Source organism: Gigantopelta aegis, chromosome 9 (genome assembly GCF_016097555.1).
Source record: "Gigantopelta aegis isolate Gae_Host chromosome 9, Gae_host_genome, whole genome shotgun sequence".
Classification (NCBI taxonomy): Eukaryota; Metazoa; Mollusca; class Gastropoda; order Neomphalida; family Peltospiridae; genus Gigantopelta; species Gigantopelta aegis.
Window position 1 is genome coordinate 78,118,005 of NC_054707.1, and position 14,680 is coordinate 78,132,684.

Here is a 14,680-nt window from a genome sequence, read left to right on the forward strand (position 1 = left end):
GTTGCCAAATGTGAATTCATTATTTGAATTGGGACAGGATTGTCAAATGTGAATTCATTATTTGAATTGGGACAGGATTGTCAAATGTGAATTCATTATTTGAATTGTGACAGGATTGTCAAATGTGAATTCATTATTTGAATTGGGACAAGATTGTCAAATGTGAATTCATTATTTGAATTGGGACAGGGTTGTCAAATGTGAATTCATTATTTGAATTGGGACAGGATTGTCAAATGTGAATTCATTATTTGAATTGGGACAGGATTGTCAAATGTGAATTCATTATTTGAATTGTGACAGGATTGTCAAATGTGAATTCATTATTTGAATTGGGACAGGATTGTCAAATATGAAATCTCACACTCCATACAACTGATTAGTCCAATATGTTTGGCTTGCTTTCATTATCCATAATGATACTGTAATCCAATGTGTTGGGCTTGCTCTTACAATCCATATAACTGATTAGTCCAATGTGTTGGGCTTGCTCTTACAATCCATATAACTGATTAGTCCAATGGGTTGGGCTTGCTTTTGTAATCCATATACATGATTACTGTAATCCAATATGTGGGGCTTGCTTTCATAATCCATGTAACTGATTAACTGGTACATAGGCTTGCTTTCACAATCCATATAAATGATTACTGTAATCCAGTATGTGGGGCTTGCTATCCCAATCCATACGACTGATTAGTCCAATACATTGGGCTTGCTTTCACAATTCATATAAATGATTAGCCCAGTACATCAGGCTTGCTTTCACAATCTATATAAATGATTACTGTAATCCAATAGGTTGAATCCATACAACTGATTATGTAATGTTATCTAAATTTGAAGAAAATAAAAGTGGATCTTTGGTAATTTGGAAGGTGTGTTTACACCCAGATTGCATGTACCCCCTCCCCCCATTGTGTACATGCCTGAATAGGTTGAATCCATACAATTGATTAGTCCAATATGCTGGAGTTTTTTTCTCAACTCGTGTAAACTGTCTCTGTTCCAGGCGACAATCTGAAGGTAGACCTTGAGATTGACCTGCAAGGTAAGCCCATGCCGGCCATCAGGTTCTATCGTGCAGGACGAGAGTTGAGGGAAGACACCCGCACAGCTATCTCCACTGACCCTAGTGGCAAGGCCACTCTGTTAATCAAGAAGACACGAATCACCGATGAGGCTAAATACTCAGTGGTTCTCGAGCAGGATGGCATGTCCACAGATACAGCAACTTTCAGCATCTTCATTAAGGGTTTGTACACATTATGTTTTAGAAATGATATGTGCCAACTTAGCTTATTATTCTGTTGGGTAAAAGTAAGCTCAATGAGCATTTAAATAAATCGTAGGATATGACGTCACAATACCCAGCAGGATGGCTTGTCCACAGATACAGCAACTTTCAGCATCTTCATTAAGGGTTTGCACAGTTATATGTTAGAACCATTTTGTACCAAGTTAGCCTATTATTCTGCATTATGGACATGGAAAGATATGAGAGCTAACTCACAGGTTATTTGTTGTGTAATTTACAAGTATGACCTGCTTCAACAAACCCTATCATGTCACAGAAGTTTATTTTGAGTATTTACTAGACAATTAGTGCAAAATGCATTATTTGGTCAAAAATTTAATTTTTATGAAAATCGGTACTTGTCTAAAGCATTGTTTGAAAGTAACATCTTACCATCCTTTTGAATGCAATTTACAAAGTTAAAGCAGTTGTCTTCATTAGGCAATTTTTTCCATATTGTCCCCACTTCGAAACACAGTCATACATTTAAGAAATATCCTCATGAATACATGAATACACATAACTGGTTTGTTACCAGGCTGGCATCTTAGCTAATTGATATATATTCAGGCCTGTCTAAAGTGCGAGAGCTATCTAGTTTCGTTTGTGCATCGCTTGCATAAGTATAGTTTGCTTAACCAATTTTTCGTTCACGCATTGACTTTATGACATTATTTACATGTTCGTCATGGGTTAACTAAAAATGAAATGGGTTACCTGTTTTTGCATAACCTGTAAATGGATTACGCAAATTTTCAATTGTCACTTGTACTCAGCATTCTGGGTAAACTTTAAGATGACTACACCTATTTACAATGATATTTATTCTTAATTAGCAATTTATTATTTTAAGTTATTAATTGTCAAATGATACTGGGAACATGGAAAACAACTATTTAATTAATTAAATTACCTTTTTCAGATCCAAAAGATTCCAGTTTGGATTTTCGATCTTTGTTGAAACATAGGTATGTGGTCTTCTGTGTGTAGTCACCCTTGCCCCAATTATATTATGTGTGTGTGTATATGTAGTAGTGTTGGTATAAAGTGCTCCTACTGGCAGTAGCTCGTGGGAATTTCCCTATTAAACACTGGACTCTCATGCTGAGGGTCTGTGGTTTGAATCCCCCTCAGTGGAGGTTGATTTTTCTGTTACATTTGGAGCCAACGTAGGGACCGGGAGTGTTCTTGACACAAGAATGCAGTTACAACCCAGTCAGGACCCATAACAGTTCAGCTGCCTGTGGCAGCTCCAGGATGTAGCTTTACTTGAGGGGGGAGTTTGTAGTAGTGTTGGTATAAAGTGCTCCTACTTGCTGTAGCTAGTGCAAATTTCTTGATTAGCTCAGTTGGTAGAGCACTGGACTCGAATACTGAGGGTCTGTGGATTGAATCCCCTCAGTGGAGGTTGATTTTTCTGTTACATATATATATATAGATATATTTGTTTGGCTTTAATAAAATGTTCATAAGAATAATTCATAACAACATGCATTGGTACTTTTTTTTTTTTTTTTTTTTTTGTAATGTATATCATATTATGTAAGATGCTCAAAAATGAATTTCATCTTAATAGAATAATAACAATATCCTGCAACCACTGTTTCTTTTGGCCAATTATGATGGCTGATTAAAGCGAAGTCATAAATATATACTAACTGATTATGACTTTTGACGTATAGTTTCATTACAAAATTGCTCATTTGAACTCTAGGTCATTGTACAATGTAGCTAAAATAACAGAAATAATAGCTTTTCCCCTTAAGTTTTATGGTCTGCATGATAAAGATAATAACTAGTTAATGACATAGGACATCGGCTTTATCCTGATCAGGTCAAATTGGAAATTTCCCATTCTTACTGTCACAGAATAAAGCCACTGTCCTACATCATTAACTAGTTATTGTTTATATTGACTAGCTAATGAAGTTGATTTTCCAGAGAACAAAACAAGAAACAAGCCGATGATGATGATGTTGACTGGGGATCACTGAAGCCAGGTAAGATTGTATTCTGATAGTTGGTCGGTCACGGAAAGTCATCATGTATCAGAATATAACACACACTGTGTCTTTGACACGTTGTTATTACATTCTTTCAGATTGGATTTTCTGTGGATTTTACAATGTCTGTCTTATTTCAGAAATAGCAACATTTGTTATTCATAGTTCAATTTGTGAAGAAATAGTCATTTAATATTCTAAAAATAAGTAACAGCTTGAAAGTAAGATATCCTAAATGCTATTAGTAATGTGAAGTGTGTATCATAAACAACAAATGTTCTTGTTCGATAGCAATTTTTGTCATTATGGCTATATTGTATGTAATCACATATTTATACTATTTTCTGACTAATTTATTTTGTTTATTATAATTCAAATAATGCTAAAAATATGTGCTTAGAAATTAATACACAATGGTAATATGTAATAATCTGATTTTTTATACCAATTTTTCTTTTATTTTTATTTATTTTTTATTGCTTAAGATCAAACAGAAAAGTCAAGTTTTTTAAAATACCAGTTTAATGTTTTCATGCATATACAAAACTCAGGGATTATAATTGATTAATTATTGTGTGTTCATCATTTGTTTCTTTTAGAGACCTTGATTTCTATTGTGTATGTTTCTGTTTCTCGTTTTGTTTGATAAAATAAACAGTGTTTTTGTGTTTGTATTCCACTGTATTTATGATCATGTTGTTTTTTCACCTTCAGTACATGTGTTGACAAAACATTGTCACTTGATCATGTGCCACAAATCCCACTTTGAAAATGTCTTGTAACTTTTGTCTGCAAAATGTTTTTGTTTTTCTTTTTTTTCAGAGATGGGTATATTTGTGGATGTCATTATGTAATGTCTTTGTTGTCCATTCAGTGTTTAGTAGAACTACAAAGCTGAGAATTTTTATTAGAATATTATTTTTGATACTCAACCACCTCCCAATCAGTTTCTCTTTATTTTGATTGATTAACATTTAAAACTATGGAAATTTTGTCTTAAAATGATGCTGGAAACATACATCAAGTTTATAGGTTGATAAATATACACCAACAAACAATTTTCAATGGAAAACAATAAAAATAAGGGTTTTTTCCCCTACAGTTACCATTTTTGTGAAAGTAAAAATACTGTTTAACATGTCCTATTTTCAGATTTATTGTAACTACAGTATTACATGACACAAAAATTAACCCTTTCCATTTGTTTTTCATAATCTCAAAATGGTGGCTGAGTAAAATAAATTTAAGATCCAGGTATATTCCACCAAAATTGTCTGTGTTTTTATCTGATGAAAAAACTTAGCTTTGTAGATTTGTCTGTTAAAAGAAGACAAAAATGTACAGTAACAGGAAAAGCCAGACTCCCATTACTTAATTGTTTTGTCATTTGCTGCCAACATATCAACTTGTTTGGTTAGATATGTCTGATTTCATTTGGATAAAAGAATCAATAGGTTTAGGTCAAAATGACATACCTTAAAAATGTGTGTGTTTGCACATTTATATAGGGTACTGGAACTAAAAGGTTGGATACAAGAGATTTGCTATTTCTGGGTGTGGGGAGGGAGGGATGCAAATAATAGACAAAATCAATTGTTATGTGAGCTGGCCTGTAGAACTAGAATAGGATTTTTTTAATGTTTAACCTCATTCTTTTGTTTATGTGTAACATACTGGATAGGTCTCATATTTAGTTGTTAGATATTTGAAATATTTAACAGGCTTTTCTTTTGTTTTAATATCAAATTAATAGATGTGTCAAATTTATTTTATTTAACTAATATATGACTGAAAACAATCAAGCACCATTGTCTATTCTTGTTCGAGTCAAGAGATATTGCTTGTGTCAGAGCAATTAGCTTAGGCGATGGCTTCTGATGAGTTGAAACTGTTTTGTTGAAATTACATTTGTATCACAATTAGTTTGGTGTTTCAACTATAAGGTTTCCTTTTTCTAATTTTTAATTTAAAAAAAATTATTATTAATATTTTAAAAACTTTTTGAATAGAACTGAATGACAAAACAGTATTCTCATGTAAAAATTGTATCTTTGCACAAGGCAGAGTTGAAAGGCCTAAGGCAAAGTTAGAAAGCTGACCTGATCAATTAAAATGTAGGCAACTAGCTTGACTTATTTCCTACAAAACCATGCCATTTTAAAGAACCCTTTCTTGACTAGTATTTACAAACTATAAATATTAATTTTGTCAATTTTTATTAAAGTAACATACTTGATGACCAACATTATATTAAAGGAACAGGGCATTAGATTGCACCAAAGTCAAAATGATAAATCTTATGCCCAAAACATTTATATCCCAAACTAATCATGCACAAATGTGGCTCAAAACATTTCACCTGAAATAAAAACAGCTTTAGAGCAATAAGATTACTCCACTAAAACGGCCTCACTGTGCTGCTCCAAACTGATTGTTAAAAAACCTGTTGAGCCAAAAATAGTGAGATCTAAAACCCTGAAAGAAGTGAACACTGAAGTAGGAAATGTTTACCTTTCCACACTTTAATATCATCTCTGTTCTTGCAGTGGTTCATGGGTATGCTATCAAGGCAAATATACTTGTATTTTGGTAGAATGAGAATACAAAATGTTTGGTCATTTTGGCGTTCACATTGGATTCTAATAACAAGTACTTAAAACTGTTCTTGACATCTTCCTTATTATGCTCCTGGACTTGGCCATTGACAATGTAAGAAGTCGGGCCCAAGAGGGATGTGCCTGAACTTTTTGAGGATAGGGTCACATATATAGATTATCTGTATCTTCCTTGTTATTTATATTTCTTCTCCTTGCAAAATAGTGGGCGGGACGTAGCCCAGTGGTAAAGAGCTTGCTTGATGCGCAGTCGGTTTAGGATCGATCCCCATCGGTGGCCTCATTGGGCTATTTCTCGTTCCAGCCAGTGCTCCACAGCTGGTGTAACAAAGGCCGTGGTATGTACTATCCTGTCTGTGGGATGGTGCATATAAAAGATCCCTTGCTGCTAATCGAAAAGAGTAGCCCATGAAGTGGAAACAGTGGGTTTCCTCTTAAAATCTGTGTGGTCCTTAACCACATGTCTGACGCCATGTAACCGTAAATAAAAATATGTTGAGTGCATCGTTAAATAAAACATTTCCTTCCTTCTTTCCTTGCAAAATACTGATTGTGATCAGCGCATTATGTTGTTTTTATTTTACAAGAATCATGAATAATAAGTAGCTCTATTTTCATAACATTATTTCTAAAAATAAACTTATTTTAGATTTATTTTTCCTCTCTGCATGTTTCCCTCCTGCTAATTTTTTTTTTTTTTTTTTATCTAACTCAAAATAACATAGCAGCTAATAATTTAATAAACAGAAATAATCACTGGTAAGAGTTAAGTATATGTGTAGATGTGTGTTTATTTTCATGTTATAGCTTAACATAGTTAAACCTGTTGATGAATAAAACAATCTGAAGTAATTATCTGTTTTAATCTTAGAATTCTCAAACTATCTTTATGGTATATTAGTTTTACAGTCTAGTTGTTTCTTTGTCTTGAAAGACAGACAGTATATCTACTTTATATATTATATATGTCAACAGGAATTAATGAAAATGAATAGACTGAATCTCTTATATTTGTACATTACTGAACTCTCTAATCATAAACATATTGACAATTAAATTAATTTTATTTAATTAATGTACTCTATAGTAACACAAACGTACATGGTATTTTATAGTATGATATTATTCTACTTTTTTTTGCTTGGTCCTTTCAATATAATCTACATTATAGCCATGTTTTTCTGTTGGACATTTCAAAACTGTCTGTATTTGTCTATTTTTGTCCCATGTAAATAACATACTTGGTATGTTATGCTTATTAAGGGTGTACCTTGTGGAGCAGGAAATGCTTACATTTCTCAACCCTCTGTTTTTGAAAGTGTTTCCAAGCAAATATTCTTGGATTGTACATGTATATGTGTTTTTCTGTCAAACTGTTTTGTCCTATCTGCTTACTATAATACCCAGATAATAATGTGGCCATGGCCATGTTAACCATTTGTTGCCATTGTCATCATTTGTAATAGTGTTGCCATTTATCATATATCATATGATCAGTTTGATTTATGTTTTTTTTTTAAAGAATATCCTGCGTATCTAATTTATTTCAAATTTACATTTCATCTTCATTTGAAGCATGTCATACATGTAGCATCCAATGTACTTAAATGGCAATTTCCTGAATTTGGCATTCATAATTTATTAGATCTGTTGTTCAACCAGGTCTGTCTTAAGTTTGCAAGTGATATCAGGTAGCTGATGTAAAGATTTGATTTCTTTTAACAAGAATATCTTCACTGAACCTTCATACTTGGCAGGTACTGTATTAAAAAAAGAAACAAAAACGTGCTTTTGCATGTAAACCACGTGCTATTGAATTTCAAGGTCAAAGCGTCTGCTCTACTTTGGACAAAACTTAACATTTTACCTTCAATATTGGTACAGTGGTATGTTGAGTTTTCATGGGCTGTAAAAGCTTTTGAGCAATAGAGTCCTAGATTCCCATTTCTATTGTAATTTATATTGAATACCTGACTTCAACAATCTTGGTTCCCCTTTTTCCCCCCATATTTCATTTGCCATATATCTTTACATCATAATACTGATGTAAAATGTTTGATATACTCTTTTAGTGTAGCATTTATTTCACTGGGAGTTATTGTGTCAGTAGTTTTTTTACCATATGGTTCTTCAATTCAGACAGAAAGAGAAATGAAACTTTCTTGTTTTAAAATAGACCGTAGATTGTAGATAATGTTACCAAGGTAACTGGGTGTTATTTTAGACACAAAGATGATGTGTGAAATGTCTGTTTCTGGCAGTTGACCGAGGCAGGAGGCCGTCCCAGATCGAGCTGATGCGCATGCAGTTGAAGAAGGTTGAGAAGGAGGAAGGTAGTGACAGTGAGGGAGAAAAGGTAAAACATTGTTCAACATAGCATTTTAGGTAAAACATTGTTAAACACATCATTTTTAGGTAAAACATTGTTAAACATATCATGTTTTAGATAAAACATTGTTAAACATATCATTTTAGGTAAAACTTGTTAAACATATTTCCAATGTAACTGTACTATCTTTAAACTTGACAAATGTGCAGTAATGCATTAATAATCTGTGTTTATTTCAGGTTTTTAACAGAACATTAATTTTCAGATATATAGATGCTGGTGTACTTGCATTCCAGTTAACATTGAATGATTCAGATCAAGGTCAAGAATAAGTCTAAAGATGTGTCACGTAAATTTTAAGTGAACACTGTATGAAGATGCTTAGTTTGTAATATATTTACTGAATTTTAGACAGCATAAAAATTGAGTGGATTTTATTTTATTGCTGCCTTGTTTTAGAAAATTGTAGGTCTCATATCAACATTATTAGCCAATAATTTAAAACAAAATGCATTGATTGTTTTTACGCGTACAAATTTGATAATTTGACTGAAATAGTGGGGTTTTTTACGAGCTTGCAAATAGTTATTTTGCAGTCCAGCTTAATTACTTATCAGAACATTTGAAACTATTGAGAATGTTGTGATAGGAAGGAACACTGAATAAGATTATTTTGGGGTGGAACATAGTTCAGTGGTAAAGTGCTCGCCTGATGCGCGATCGGTCTAGGTCGATTCCTGTCTGCTAATTCTTGTTATAGCCAGTGCCTCATGACTGGGATATCAAAGGTCGTGGTATGTGCTGTTCTGTCTGTGAGATAGTGCATATAAAAGATCCCTTGCTACTAATGAAAAAATGTAGCAGGTTTCTCTAAGGCTACATGTCAAAATTTCCAAATGTTTGACATCAAATAGCCGATGATTATTAGATCAATGTGATCCAGTGATGTTGTTAAAGCGGCTCTCACATATCGGTCGTGGAGCCCGCGCGACTCCTAAAACAGGCCAAAAAGGGCATTTTCATAAGGCGTTCGGCTGGACGCTGCCCGATTTCTACGTGCTCCGCTGCGATTTTTAGGGGTCGCCCGAACCTGACTCCAAAATCTGCGATTTTCCAAGTGCGATTTTAGGTTGTGGCAATTCCATAGATATGTTGCCTGGGCCCCACCTGGCAGCCTGCTGGAAACCAACCAGTGATCTGGTGGCCGCCTGAAGATTTTGACGAAAATTATTGGAAAAAAATCCACGGCCCCCTCATGGATCCCAGGCGATTTGTACAACATTGGCCGGGCGCCCCGCTGGTCCCAACCGGCCCCCTGGCAGTTTCTAAATGGGCCCTAACTGCCACCCCACGATTTGGGCCCTGGAGTATATATAGTCCCTGGATTTGGCATTTCATTCGAGGCGCGGACACCGGGGGGAAGCCCGACATCAATCGCCAGTCGCCCAGCCGGGCTCCGCCAGGATGCCTACCGATCTGTCCTTTGATCAGCCGGCACCAACCAGATTATTTGGCGGCGTCCGGCTGATGCCCTGGCGGCTGCACTGTCTCCACTGCAATCCAATGTTCAAAGGGCATCGCCCGGGCCCGCAGACATGAAATTCGCCCAGTTCATCCATGGGTTCTAAATCCCCCGGCGACTCCTGCGATTAGAAAAATCATGTGGACGCCGGCTGATACATGAGGGCTCTTTAAACAAAAAACAAACTTTAAGATTAGTTTGTGAATATTTAATTTAGCTTTTTCACTGAAAAAAATACTTACATATCTCAAATTGATGTCTATGTTATTAAAATATAAAATGTTACAAGTATTCCACTGGCTATTTGCATTATCCCAAAATTTGAAAATTTGGTGCCAGATGATTTACTGACCAATTGCTTGACAAAGTATATTTCCTTCAGTTAGTAAGTCATTTTGTAAATAGACTAATATAATGGTGGTCAAAAAGTATATTGGTTTTCGCATAGATTTTTAATAATATGTTTTGTTTCATAGATTTAACACCAAACTGGAACAACAGAAGAATGTTTAAACACATTTTGTTTTTCAGATTTTGTGTACATTAAAGAGAATGGGTTATAGGATGCAGCCGCAGTTATTCTGTCTCACTTTGTTTAATATAAGGAAAAAACATTATTATTCAACACTACATTTAAATGGGCTTTGCCATATGATTGATTCCTTCATATTTGTTACATAATTTATCTTAATGCCAACATTAAATTGCCACTTTTTGCTATATTTGTGGATTACCCCAGAGATATTCTATATTCTGTCTACACCTGTAACTGATTTTTAATGTACACAAAATGCAATTCAAAAATGCTTAACTGATTTTATTTTATTTTGTGACTGTAATATGAAAAACTATATCATGTTTGTGCAAAATAAAAATATTTTGATTTCATTTTTAATTTTTGAAAATGAAATTAGGCCTACTTGAACTGAAAAACCCAACAAAACAATAAAGAAAACATTAAATGAAGAATTAAATTATAACAATTGGGAGCTTTGAATGTGATTTTATTAATATGTGTGCATTTTAAATGTTTTGTCTGTGGTTTTGAGATTGAGTATTGTCTGCACTATGTTTAACTGAATACTTCATATTCATCACATCATTGTTAATTTAATAGATTAAGTATATTAGTTTATTAATGTCTAAAATCAGTAATTTTAGTTTTTAAATACAAACGGTACTATTTTTCAGAATTCGCTGTTAAAATAAATTGAAAGGAATAATGAATTGTTCTCCTATCTTAGATTATAGAGAGCCATTTAAGATACTTTTTGTAAATGGTAATATTATCATATTGAACATTGAAATTTAATCCTTTGGTAATATTATTTTTTAAACTTCACGTGCTAAAATTTAAAGAGTTGAAAATGATTCTTATTGAATTAGTCTCAGAGGCATGATGGGGAGCCAGAATAATAGATCCCCTAAACCAGCAATGTCTGATTTTTAAATCAAAATAGGTCTTGTTAACAACAGGAGCATAGCAGAACATGAATAAACCTCCACAAGACTCACGTGAAGATAATTGTCAAAACTTAGCCTCAAGCAGACATGTTTTGGAACTGTATTTGGAAATCAAATGTTAAGCAGTGGCAGATCCAGGGGGGTGAATAGGGTGGCTAGCCAACCCCTCCCTTCCTGGGCAATTTTTTTATGTTCATTCAAAACATATTTAATGAATTTTATGAATTAATCGCAGTCGCTGTACTGATCGACATTTGCCATTTTTAGCAAAATACATTACACATGACGTCACAGACAAAATATTACGTTTGTATCTGTGACGTTTAAAGTTATCTTTACCATAAACCCCCGCCGGTTCACTCCCATCTCAATCCAGCCACCCCCCTTAGTATTTTCTAGATCTGCCACTGTTAAGGGCCGAATTAAAAAAAAGAAGATTAGCTCAAGAGTTGGTTATAAATCTGACCAACTTTCTTTCGTGTTACTCTTTACTACACTCCCACTTGGCAGTTTTGTTAGCCTCATCTACCAGTAGAAGAAATAATCAACCATTCTTGTGTTAAGGCTCACATTTCTTTGTTAGCCTCATCTACCAGTAGAAGAAATAATCAACCATTCTTGTGTTAAGGCTCACATTTCTTTGTTAGCCTCATCTACCAGTAGAAGAAATAATCAACCATTCTTGTGTTAAGGCTCACATTTCTTTGTTAGCCTCATCTACCAGTAGAAGAAATAATCAACCATTCTTGTGTTAAGGCTCACATTTCTTTGTTAGCCTCATCTACCAGTAGAAGAAATAATCAACCATTCTTGTGTTAAGGCTCACATTTCTTTGTTAGCCTCATCTACCAGTAGAAGAAATAATCAATCATTCTTGTGTTAAGGTGCATATTTCTGCCCAATTAATTGGGAACAGTTGTGTTTGTTTTACATTACCTTATTTGTGTTTTTAAAGAATTTAAAAAAGAGACTATTTTAATACACGTGTATGTTGTTACCATTATCCTTCGCACTTGTATAATCATATAGCCTTTAATATGCACTCATATATTATTTAACTCTTAATATGCACTTGTACATTTAAATCCTTGCACTTGTATATTTTATGCCCTTTGCACTGGTATATTTTATATTCTGTGCACTTATATATTTTCTATTTGTTGTATATTTTGTATTTTATATCTTTAAATTTGCACTTGTATATTTTATATTTAATGCACTTTCGTGGTTAATTTTTGGCACAATCTTTGTTTTATTTAAGTGGCATATTTGTTCATTTTTAGTTGATATTAGCTAAAATCAGCCTACAACCCCTTCTAAAATCAGCCTACAACCCCTTCTAAAATCAGCCTACAACCCCTTCTAAAATCAGTTCCCATTAATGACCCCATTGGCTATTTCCTATCCTAACTAGTGGGAGTGCTCAATTACTCGCATAGCAAAGACTCCAAATACTTGCTACCCAATCTATGAAAGATCCCTTGCTGCAAATGAGTGAGATATATTAATCTATATGATATAAGAAGTTTCTTTTCGTTTCCTTCATTTTAAAGATACAAATATCACAAATATCATATTTTAAATTTCTGGGGTGTTTTTAATTTTATTTTAAAAAATCAATTTCCTTTCCATTTGAATATTCTAGAGTTTCACTAAAATGTATTATACATTCAAATAAAATATTTATGAGTTTTTGTTTTGTTTTTTATAATGCATATTGCATAATTAATTTCCAGTAATTTATGACCCCCCAAAAGTGATAAAATTACAACATAATATGCCATTTAGAACTTCCAAAGCTCCCAGGTTTGAATAAAAATGGTAAATTGTGTTGTGTTTTTTCCTCACTTGAAAGGAACGTCACAAACATGAGAGGCAAGATTACGTTCGTGCTGACAGAAGCAGATCCAAAATGGAAATGTCTGCCGAGGCCGACAGCCAGTCTCTCACCATGGTTAGGGCATGAATTTAAAATACAACTTCACCACAGCTAATAAATCACATGGGCTTTTTTCTTTCTTTCTTTCAAAAAAAAAATCAGTAAAACCGAATGAGTTTTGCACTTGTGTTAAAGTTTTAAAGTTTCTGCTGGGAAAAAACCCAATCTTGCATGGATAAGATATGAAATAAAATACCGGTAAAGTTGTTTAAACTGATATGAACAGGAGGAGATATTTGTGTGAAAGATAAAGCTAATTTTACCATGGAGATAGGCTGAGGCAAGAGAAAGTAATTTTGTCTACACAATATTTTGGATAAAAATACATTTAGAAATTTAGTCTATAATCATTTTACAGTTGTATACATTAACAATAAGCAGCAGTTGGTAGCACTAAGTCTTAATGGTAACAAGATGTTTCTTGTTGTTTGTTTATATTTATTTCCGTGCTTATATATCCAACTAGTGTTCAAGCATGCTGTCCTGGACACACACCTCAGCTATCTGTACTGTCTGTCCAGGACAGCGGGTTGGTGGTTAGTTGTTAGTGGTTAGGGAGAGAGAAGTCTGTGTACTGGTCTTACCCACTGAGTCATTAAACTCGTTCTGTCTATGAACAAATTATGTTTGAGTATTTGAATCACAATGTAACAATGGTGTGTATGACAGTAATCAAACATCATTTTCATAATGTTTAATAATGGTGACATCCTTAAACAAGTCATACTGATTATTCTATACACAATTTTCTAATTACATGTCATTTAGAGGTCATGACTGTAAGTCACAAGGGGGACAACTCTAATTTAAACATGACAGACATGTGATTAAACTGTGGTGAAGTCTGTAGTAGAGTAGATCTGGCAAAGTTCTAGCAAGAGATGGGCTTTTATGTAGATTTTCTCTAATGGTACTGCATTTATAAACTCTTTGTCAACACATTTTACAGTATCATCACTGTGAAATGTCATAACACTTTAATATGACAAGTATCTGTTTTTCAAATTTGAAGTTCTCTTGCAAATACAGAATAAAGACAAACATAATCTTATTTATTTTCAATAAATAAAATTTGTAAGTATATATTTAATTACTGGATTTCAGATTGTTTATCAATGCAGTATGCTCTGTGTTCATATTGAATTAGCTCTGCTTTCCATGTGTTTATTTGATTTTTCTACTTTCATGTGTGTTCTCTATTGAGAATGTGACATTTAGAATATAGGTTTTTTTTTTTTTTTTTTTTTTTTTTTCCTTGTTTTCAGTACTGGTTTGTGGATCTTCTTTTCATTGCTTTCACATGATGTGATGTGAAAGCCAACCTAGTTCTCTGATTTGTTTCATGTTCTAGATTATGTGGCGTTTCATTATTTTTCAGGTGTTTCTTGTCCATTCTTTCTTCTCATTTCTAAATGAGATGAAAAGTGTTGTCAAAAGTCTTTGTCACAAGTTTGTTTTGTGTTACTACCAGTATATGTATAGTTTTCTGAGTTGGTGTATTTATTGAACTG

At 33.6% G+C, this 14,680-nt stretch overlaps 1 protein-coding gene across 5 annotated transcripts in view; it reads left to right on the plus strand.

Annotated features, from left to right (window-relative positions):
* The window catches only part of LOC121381335 (twitchin-like), a 214,064-nt gene that overhangs the window by 107,080 nt on the left and 92,304 nt on the right, over positions 1 to 14,680 (plus strand). For 2 of the 5 annotated variants that reach the window (XM_041510607.1, XM_041510609.1), the window contains exons 22-27: positions 1,013 to 1,255; positions 2,220 to 2,265; positions 3,239 to 3,297; positions 4,123 to 4,128; positions 8,177 to 8,271; positions 13,086 to 13,184. In XM_041510607.1, the coding sequence (XP_041366541.1) occupies positions 1,013 to 1,255; positions 2,220 to 2,265; positions 3,239 to 3,297; positions 4,123 to 4,128; positions 8,177 to 8,271; positions 13,086 to 13,184 (548 nt within the window). The remainder of the gene's footprint in view (positions 1 to 1,012; positions 1,256 to 2,219; positions 2,266 to 3,238; positions 3,298 to 4,122; positions 4,129 to 8,176; positions 8,272 to 13,085; positions 13,185 to 14,680) is intronic. The other 3 variants (XM_041510610.1, XM_041510608.1, XM_041510611.1) reach the window with 3 other exon arrangements.